The 10,106-nt window shown below is 48.9% G+C and overlaps 1 protein-coding gene across 1 annotated transcript; it reads right to left on the bottom strand.

Moving 5' to 3' along the window:
* Positions 1-6,434: 6,434 nt before the first annotated feature.
* On the bottom strand, positions 6,435-9,843 carry LOC109782960 (uncharacterized). The gene has a single exon (XM_020341591.4). The coding sequence runs from the start codon at positions 9,362-9,364 to the stop codon at positions 6,644-6,646; it is 2,721 nt and encodes a 906-aa protein (XP_020197180.1). The 5' UTR covers positions 9,365-9,843; the 3' UTR covers positions 6,435-6,643.
* Positions 9,844-10,106: the final 263 nt, after the last annotated feature.

The following is a 10,106-nucleotide window of genomic DNA, read 5'->3' as shown; positions in this document are numbered from 1 at the left end:
GCGGCCTCAGCATACAGGGCTCATTTTCTTGGATTGGTGGACACGGATATGAACCAAAATGTTTGGAAGAACTAGGCGCCCCCAAAGTGCAAATTTTTCGCGTGGCTTGTTATTAACAATAGGATTTGGACGACTGACAGACTCCACCGTCGCGGATGGCCGAACTTCAACATTTGTCCATTATGCCAACAAGTCCAGGAATCGGCTGCCCACCTTCCTTTTCAATGTCGATACCCCATTCGGGTTCGGGGCATGATCAAAACTTGGCTTGCACTCCACGATGTCCAGCCCAACGATTGTATTGGTATGGTTTCGGTTAAGGATTGGTGGAGTCAGAATGCCACGAAGCAAACTCCGTCGAGAAGGCCGCTTGTCTCCCTGATGATGCTTATCTCCTGCGAAATATAGAAGGAGCGAAACACTAGAGTTTTCCGCAACACAGCCACTCGAGTGGGAGTGTTGGTCGCCAAGATCAAAGAGGAATACTCTCTTTGGAGCCTTGCGGGAGCAAAACATTTGTGTAACATTATGTCACGAGAGTGATGTACTATATTTGGCCTTTGGCCATACATTGTTAACCTTCTCTCTTAACCAATGAAAATGGCAAATCTTTTGCCTAGTTTAAAAAAAAGCCTAGTTCCAAAAAAAAACATATGTCCTTTTACCTAAATTAACCATCAAAAACTTCTTTTACCAAAATTAACCATTAGAAGCTCACAAAACTTGCATTTTAGATCCCAAAAGAAGTTCAAAAAACTGATTTTGAATCCCAACAAAAGCTAGAAAACTACAGAGAGAATAGAAGTCCTAACAAGCATGCTAGAGATACTCCCTTGTCTAGGTTTATTGGATCTCCTCGTATTTAGGGTCACACTTTGACTATAAATTTAACTAATAAAAATAGAGACTATACTATCGAATATTGCCTTTGGAGGCCGAGCTCCATGGAGCTCGGTTTTAAAAATTTTGAATTTCGTTTCATATTTTCTATGTTTCAAAAAATTCTAAAAAACACAGATATACATGAAGGCATAGCACACATGTGTGTAAATTTTTAGGGCAAAATACGTTGAAATGAGGGTTGTGCAAAAAAGACAATCTGAGGCTTTTTAACACATGATACTATTTATTCTTCCAGGCCATGAATTTGTCTTTTTTGTACAGGTCGCATTTCAACATTTTTTATCCTGAAATTTTGCACACATACACATAACATCCACTTTTACTTGCATATTTTTTTCATATTTTTTTAAAACCAAAAACTTTGAATTTTGATTTTTTTTTTCAAAAAAAGGCCTCCATGGAGGCCGAGAGCCGAACATCCGTTCTCCTATACTATATGTTATAAAAATTATACCATGGTATTAGTCTTTCAAATAAACATTGAATATTGGCAAGTTTGAACACGCTCCTAATATCTCGGTTTGAGTTTATTAGTCCTTGTTGTAAATGTAAATGCATGTCACCAAAAATTGTATTGTTAGATTCGTATTTGAACGTAGTTTTTGATGATACTATGTTTTGCTACTTATAGTATTTATAGTTAAAGTCATGATTAAAATATGATCCAAAACATGATCGGGACTTGTGAAACTGGACGGAGGTTACATCCGGGATCCCAACGGGAGCTCAGATTTTTTATTTTTCTTGATAAAGGAAGCTTAGAAATTACAGAGAGAACAAAAGTCCTAAACAATTAGGATGAAAAAACAAGGTCCTACCACATTTGGGATCCCAAGGGAAGTTCAGAAACTATAGAGAGAACAAAAGTCCTAAAACACTTACCTAAAATCTTAAAAGTGCACATGCATTATTTGGTCGAGCCGAGCGGCCGCACGGCGACCGCTCAATGCGTCGAATCCATCGGCCCGCAAGCGCAGGTGTTATCTGGCCGGAGGCTCAAAGCCCACACACTATCCTCCCTTCGCTACTTTCTCTCTGAGAAAAAAGCCTTTCCTTATCCTCTTTCCCTCGTCTAGATCGGATCTGGTGAAGCAGCGGCTAGGGAGGTCGAGGCGAGGCGGCGGACCGGACGAGCCTGGAGAGCAGATCAGCCGGCAAGCCGGACCAGCAGCGTCGCCGTCTCCTCCTTGCTCTTTCTATGAGCAGGAGCAGGGGTCGCCCAGCCGCCGCAGCCCCGACGGGAAAGGGCCGCCGCGGTCCTCCTCTCGGCTACGCGCTTGGCCGCCGCGCTCCTCTAGCCACCTCCCCGCGCCGCCCGCCGCGCCAAGTACACCCCGGCCGCCTCCTGCACTTGCCTACTCCTGGCGACGCGCGCCGCGCCTAGCACGCGCCCGGCCGTTCCCCTCCTGCTGTCTCCTCTTAGCGACGCACGCCGCGGTCGGGAGGGCCTGTTTCCCTAGGTCCCCAACTCCGACGGTCGATTACAGTGCCATGTAGGTGTTGTTGCTGCATACTTGGGTGGGAGATTGAACATATGTGCCAACTTTCTTCTGTCGGCAGAGGTATGTGCAGCTCCGATGAAATATGAGTTGTAGTATATGACCGTTCCGATAAAAATGTTTCCTCCCAGCAATGAATGTGCTGATATTTTTGGATTACTATCTTCTGAACTTGTAGTTTGTGACACACATTGACCGTTCAAAGAAGAAGTAGAAGTTTGGTTTTGGGATCACTGTAGGAGAGTAGATATGCTCATAGCAATTACCATGAGAGGACTACAGATGTCTCCTCGGTTCGTTATAAGTGCAGGTTTACCACATGGTCTAGGTTCAGTGTTCTGGACTATAGATGACTCCTCAAGCGTTCAGCCTCTTTGGGTGTACTTGTGGTTGTCTCATTTTCAGCTACTTTAGATAACATGGGCTTTTGGGCGTCCATGATTTACAAGCTGAAACGTTGTTGTGATAAAAATATGCATTGGCAGTCGAGCTTGCCGGTTGGGCGTCACGCCTCCGAGCTCCTACGCGGAGGACGACCTAGGCCCCAAATTTGGTGTTTCATGTCTGCAGCTGCAGTTTCCGGTGAGGTTCCGGTCGCCATGGCTGTGGTGGGTAGGTGGGACATAGGGATGGATTTCTTGCTTCGGTCCCAATGTATGTTGCGTCGGGACTACATGACGAGATGCTAGGTGGTGGTGCACCCACTCCCCTATGTATTTACTTGATAGATCTGGGTAGCTGCACAGAGAGCATTATGTAGTTGGCTAGTTAGATTATGTAGTTGCACAAGAATGGCAGGGAAGTTGACTACATTGCATAAAAGCTTGTTCATGCACTCTGGGGTGTTTTTGCGCACACACACATATATGCTTAGTTGGCCTGCAAATGTAATCTAGTTGCACACACATTTATTGTTTAGTTGGCAGGATTAGTTGCACACACATATGCTCAGTTGGCCTGCAATGTAATCTAGTTGCACACACATTGATATTTAGTTGGCAGGACTAGTTGCACACACACATGCTTAGTTGGCCTGCAATGTAGTCTAGTTGCACACACAATAATGTTTAGTCGCACACACACAATATGCTCAGCGGGCTGCTCAGTTGGCCTGCAATAGTGTAGGAGTTTGCAGATTTGTTTCCTTTTTTAGCCATTTTTGTGCAACCGGGCAGCCCCTTTGTGCAACTTGTTAGATAAAACTTACCAACATTATGATAAAAATAGCCAACTTAATTTTTCTTCTGATGGAGTATTGTGTTTTGGGTGGCACTTATTTTTTGTTCAACTAGGCAGCAAATCATGTGCAACTTTTCTTTTAATTCAAACTAGCCAACTTCATATATAAAAGTGGCCAACCCACCACATTTTCTCTCCCCTGTGCAACTTCTGTTAATTTGACTAATACATTGTTCGTATTTTTTTGCAAAGACCAAAATGGCTGGAGAAGGAGATGTGCCTGACAATGAAACAGAGGTTCCCATTTTTTTCTTTTTACCCTATTACCACTTTAATGTTTTGGGTTTTATCCTCTGACCATTTTTATTATGCCCTTTTCTTTTACCCTCTTAGCATCCCAATGTTTTTGTTCATTGTAGGGTTCTGCAAATCCGATCTCACGACGGAACTCAAAAAGGGCTGCTAAGCGGCAGCCGCGTGGCGATGATAAGGACGGGGATGGAGAGGGTGACGATGTGAGTGGAGAACAACAATCCTTTGGAATTTATTTTCCTTCATTTTTCTTTTGTCCTTTAGGTTTTTTATATGGCACACATACATGTTTAATTTTTTCTCAACCCCTTATGCTTGTTCATTTTTTTCTTACACAACTTTAGGGTGGCGAAAGATTCCTCTTAGTAAAATTGCAGAGAAGAAAGGTGCGCACGGAGGCAGTATCCAAAGGGGTAGATGCCACATCTTCTGCAGCAGCCGCTGAGGTAAAATAAAATTTCATGAGGAATATCTTTTACTCCACATATAGGCAGCCAAGTGTATTAATTTTCATACATAGTTGCAGAAGGACTAATTAAGCATTGGCATGCTCAACTTTCTTAGTTGCTCAACGTTGCCATCTTCAAGTTTTTTAGAATTGTCCCAAGAGTATGTAACGACTTGGCATCCTCAGGCTTTCTAGTTGCAGAATAGTATCTAATTAGTTGGCAACCTCAGTAATTCTAGTTGGACAACATTATACAACTAGTTGACATCCTCGGCTTCTCTAGTTGCACAAGAACTCAGATTAGTCTCATTTAAAAAAAATTGAGGATTGCCCAACAGTATCTAATGACTTGGCACCCTCAGGCTTTCTAGTTGCAGAAGAGTATCTATTTAGTTGGCACCCTCTGCAATTCTAGTTGGACAACATTATCCAAGTAGTTGACTTCCTCAGCCTCTCTAGTTGCACAAGAATATCTCATTAGTTGGCATCATCAGCATTTCTAGTCGCACAAGAATATCTCATTAGTTGTCATCACCAGCATTTCTAGTTGCAGAACAAACAGGATATCAAGTTGCCATCCTCAACTTTTTAATCTAGTTTTCCAGAGAACAAATATTTGTATGTAATGATAACTAATCACCTCTGCCTTTTTTTTGCGAACCCCAAGATATTTTCAAGGGAATGAGAGAAATGAAGCAGATAATGTTGACATCCTCAGCCTTTCTAGTTGCACAACATTATATAATTTAGTCCCATCTCCAAAAAAATTGAGGGTTGCCCAAGAGTATCTTTGGCACCCTCAGACTTTATACTTGCACAGTAGTATCCAATTAGTTGGCATCCTCAGCAATTCTAGTTGCACAATACTTTTCTAACTAGTTGACATACTCAAGACTTTTTCTAGTTGCACAAGAGTATGTATTTAGTTGGCATCCTTAGCATTTCTAGTTGCACAGAAAACAAAATACTGTGTTGGCATCCTCAACTTTTTTAATCCAGATTTCTGAAGAACAACAAAAAAATTATGCAGTGTTAACTAATCACCTTTTTTTACCTTCATGATATTGTGCAGGGGGTGAGGGTAATGAAGGAGATAATGCAGAACGGCAGTCACAAGCTGGTAGGATAAGGGCATCACCTGGGAGGTTGGTGAAGTTGAACAATATGTTGAGCCCATTACAAAAGTCCCCCCTCTGCCACAAGCTGTTTGGAGGCCTGGATTCATGTTGTAGTTGCACACATTTACAGTAAAAGTTGGCTTTAGATTCATGTTTAGTTGCACAAATATGTGTTTTTTTTGCACAGACTGCACACATCCATGTCTGTGTGTGTTGATTGCACACATTTACAGCAAAAGCTGGCTTTTGGATCCATAGTTAGTTTGCACATCTCTTTTCTAGTCTTGGCTGTTTGGTTGCACACAAAGAAGGAAAAGTTGGTTTTGGATCCATGTTTTAGTTGGCACAAATATAGGCTTCTATTTGCACACCTGGCATAAAAAGGTTTCTTTTGGAACCCATGCTTTTTTAGTTGCGCAAATATGTGCTTCTTTCTGCACAAACAGTACATCCAATCCATATTTTCTAGTATTTGGTTGTTTGGTTGCACACATTGCATAAAAAGTTGGCATTGTTGGAAATGTGATTAGTTGCACAAACAGGAACATCCGGTCCATGTTTCTAGTTTGGGCTATCTGCAAAACTACTCCCTAGTTTGTGTCTATTTGCACACATCCAGTCAAAAGTTGGTTTTACTACAGGGTCTAGTTGCACAGAGCGGCCGCAAAACAGTAGCCATGGTGTTAATTTTTCTAAATGCTAGTGGTGTCTTGTACCAAATTAGTTGTCTTATATTTGTCTAAAAAAATATACCTAACACTAAAATGTGTCTAAATACATCAATATCTTAGACAAATAATTACATGATGGCAGCAAATAGCATGTGGAGCTGCAGCGAAGGTCAAATCAACACACGCATGCAAAAAGGAATCAAAGCTATGGCAGCAAAGGGACCACACCCGTGTGTCAGGTCGGACATGGAAGAAAGGGCATGAAAAATCAGGGACCAAAGCGCACCCCACCACAAACAGGGTCTAGTGGTTGGCCTATCGAGCCAACGGAATTTACGAGGCCTTCCTTTCTAAGAATGGGGGACAAGAATTTTCCTTTTCTGACCGGCCGCTCGCTACCGCTAGCTGAGCCAACGGCCGCCAGCCAGACGCATCTATAACACTTATGCTACAAGCCTACAAACAAGGTCCGTGGGGCCAGAGCAGGCCACCCTGCAATTCTACAAAGTTCTCCTACATATCATGCACGGAGAAGCACCGCGTCACTTGCTCCGTCAGCCAGTCCATTGCGCTTCTCAGTCGCCCCGCTATGCCGATGGATGCCACGACGAGCACAGCAATGTACGCCGAGACCCCGACGACCAGCGCCAGGATGTAGGCCGACGTCCTCACCCTCCTGCAGCTCCCAGCGGCGTACGCACCCATGAGGCCAAACAGGTCCAGGATCATGGCGGCGTGCAGCGCCAAGAGCGCCGGCGGGGTGTCGCTCACCCTCTTGATCAGCAGGAGGACCATGATCACCAGGGACGCCATGAAGGACGTGGCGTTGCAGTAGAAGAAGGCCTTGTACCGGCGCGGGTAGTTGCTCGTGAGAACCGGATCGCCGGCGGTGTGGCCGGTGGTATCGCCCCAGAGGCCGCCCGGCGGGCTCATCGCGGCCTGGTACGTGACGGCGGCGGCGAGCGCGGCGAGCAGCAGCAGGTATTTGGGCAGCTTCTCGTCCCAGAGATCACGCGCCCCTCCGGCGGCGACGCCCGTGCCATGCCGCCCGTCGCCTCCGGCTTGGTCTTCGCCCGCGCCGAGCTTTGACAGGAGCCTCTTGGCAAGACCTCGCGCCGTCTCCGACAAGACCAGCGTGACCTGGAGAGCGATGCAGAGCAGAACTGCGAATGTCAGAACGAGGACGTAGATCGAGGTCGACACCTTCCGGCAGCTCCCGGCGGCGAAGGCGCCCATGAGGCCGACGAGGTCGAGGATCACGCACACCCGCAGTGCGTGAGACCGTATCTCTCTCGCCGAGAGCTTCCTGTTCACCAGCAGCATGATGACGGCAAGGGACGCGACGAAGGCCGTCGCGTTGCAGTAGAAGAAGGCCACGTAGCGGCGCGGGTAGTTGTCGTTGAGCACCGGGTCGCCGGCGACATGGCCGAGCTTGCTCTCTTGCCAGAAGCCGCCCGGCGGGCCCATGCCGGCTTGGTAGGTGAGGCTCGCCGCAAGGATCGCAAGAAGCAGCAGAAGCTTCCGCCTCTTCTCCAGTGTCCGTTCGACGTCCGCCGCCTCCTCCTCCCCCTGCTCGGGGTGCTCGAACAGCTCCTTGAGCCAGCTGGGGGCGCACTGCTCCATCTTCTCACTCAACGCTTGGATCCATGCCGGGCGAGCCGGCCACACTTCTAACATGAAGACCACGACATGGATGCCGACGTAGAGGAACACAGGAACGACGAGCAGCGAGACGTACACGGATTTGGACACTTGCCGGCAGCTCCCGGCGGCGTAGGCGCCGATCAGGCCAAACAGGTCCAGGATCATGGCGACCTGCAACGCGCAGTACTTGATCCCCTGGGTGCTGAGTATGTTGCTCAGCAGGAGTATGAGGATGACGAGCGACGCGACGAAGGCGGTGGCGTTGCAGTAGAAGAAGGCCAGGTATCGCCGGGGATACGTGATGTGGAGGATCGGGTCGCCGGCGAGGTAGTGGTGGCGACTGTCGGCGGCTGCATCGCCTTGCCAGAAGCCGCCCGGTGGGTTCAGTCCGGCTTGGTATGTCACGCTCGCCGCAAGAATCCCGAGGAGCAGCAGATACATCCGCGACTTCCTCAGAATCTGGTACGCGTCGTCATTGCCGTGCTCGGATGCTCTGCTTTGCTGCTGATTTTGCTGCTCCAAGTCCAATCTCTCAAATTTGTTGAGGTACCTGTCAAGTGCTTGTTGCCAGTCGTGGATCAAATTCTTCACGGGCTCGCACAAGAACACGAGTGCCTGAATGGCGATGTAGAGGAGAACGGCGGCCACCAGCGCGACGACGTACATGGAGGTCTTGAGGCTCCGGCAGCTCCCGGAGGCGAAGGCGCCCATGAGCCCCACCATGGCCGCGCCCGTGCACACCCAGAGTGCGCATGACCGGAACCCGTGCTGCGTCACGGTGTTGCTCATGAGCAGCATGACGACGACCAGCGACGCGACGAACGCGGTGGTGTTGGAGTAGAAGAAGACCATGAAGCGGGACGGGTGCTGGACGCGGAGCATGGGGTCGCCGGCCAGGTGGTCGCTGTCCTGGCTGCCCGGCCAGAACCCGCCCGGCGTGCTGACACCGGCCTGGTACGTGATGGTCGCCGCCAGCGTCGCGAAGATGAGCAGGTACTTGCGCGCGCGCTCCACTCTGTCGGCCGGCGTGACCTTGTCGCCGCGCGCTTTCGGGGCGAAGAGCACGAAGACGAGGACGTGGGCGGAGACGTAGCAGGCAACCAAGGCGACGAGAACGAAGACGTAGGCGGACATGGCCGCGTCCCTGCAGCTGCCCGCGGCGTAGGCCCCCATGAGACCGAACTGGTCGAGCAGCATGGCGGCCTGGAGCGCGCGCAGCCACCGCCGGCGGTGGCCGAGCGAGCGGACGAGCAGGAGGTTGACGATGACGAGGGAGGCGACGAAGGCGGTGGCGTTGCAGTAGAAGAAGGCCTTGTATCGGCGCGGGTAGGTGACGAGGAGCACCGGGTCGCCGGCGAGACGCGCGCCTCTGTCGGCGTCGTTGTCGGGCCAGAACCCGCCTGGCGGACTCAGCCCCGCGGAGTAGGTGACGGAGGCCGCGAGCGTGGCGAGGAGCAGCACGTACTTGCGCAGCTCCCAGAGGAACTCCGCCTCCGCGGTGGCACTGTCGACGCCGATGCCGGGTGGTGGAACGGCCGGTGCCGTAGCTACCCTCTCGAGGCTAACGTCAAGAGCAGCAGGCGCCGCCATCGCCGGCTCGGCTCCCGGCGTCTAGAAGATCGGAGCTCGTGGACGGACAGAGACGGACGCTCGCTCTCGCTTGTTGCGAAGCTCTGAATCTGAGCAGCTCAGTGGCGAACTGGGGGTGGTTTTATTGAGATTTGAGAGCGATGGTCCGTTGTCGCGAGGAATGTTCTTGGATGGCCGCGAGGGGATCGTGGAGATGTCATGCCAATTTCGTAGGAGCGAGGACGCGGTAAGAACGTCGGTCTTGTCACGGCGACGCGGCCGGGGACGGAGGACGGTGACTGCGAAGCTATTGACCGCGGTGGCGCACTCGTGGCTTTCGGTGGCATCGAAAATACACGGAAAAGCAAAGTCCGCGCTTACATGTACTCCCTCACTAGTGATCTAAACGCTTTTATATTAGTTTACAGAGGGAGTACTTTCTAATTCGATAAAGTGATCTATATGAACCTGAATATTTGATCAATAATATAACAACTTTTTTTTGAGTTCGAATATAACAACTAAAAAACTAAAATTGAAAATACATATAATTATTGAATATGATTAAGTAGCATAATATTACAATTGAAACATCTAAGCCTTTTGCAAGCATGGTTACAGGTTGAGGTGATCCTTTTCTCATGCATAATTACATGTTGAGTTAACATAGTTGCATGTTGAGATAAATATGCGGATTCCGCCAAGTGATCGATGTCTCGCGGGTATCTCTATCAAATCATTCGTCATTGGTTACAGAAGTTGC

This window comes from Aegilops tauschii, chromosome 5 (assembly GCF_002575655.3).
Source record: "Aegilops tauschii subsp. strangulata cultivar AL8/78 chromosome 5, Aet v6.0, whole genome shotgun sequence".
In the NCBI taxonomy this organism is placed as follows: domain Eukaryota; kingdom Viridiplantae; phylum Streptophyta; class Magnoliopsida; order Poales; family Poaceae; genus Aegilops; species Aegilops tauschii.
The sequence above is the reverse complement of the archived record's forward strand: the minus strand, read 5'-3'. Positions and strand labels throughout refer to the sequence as shown.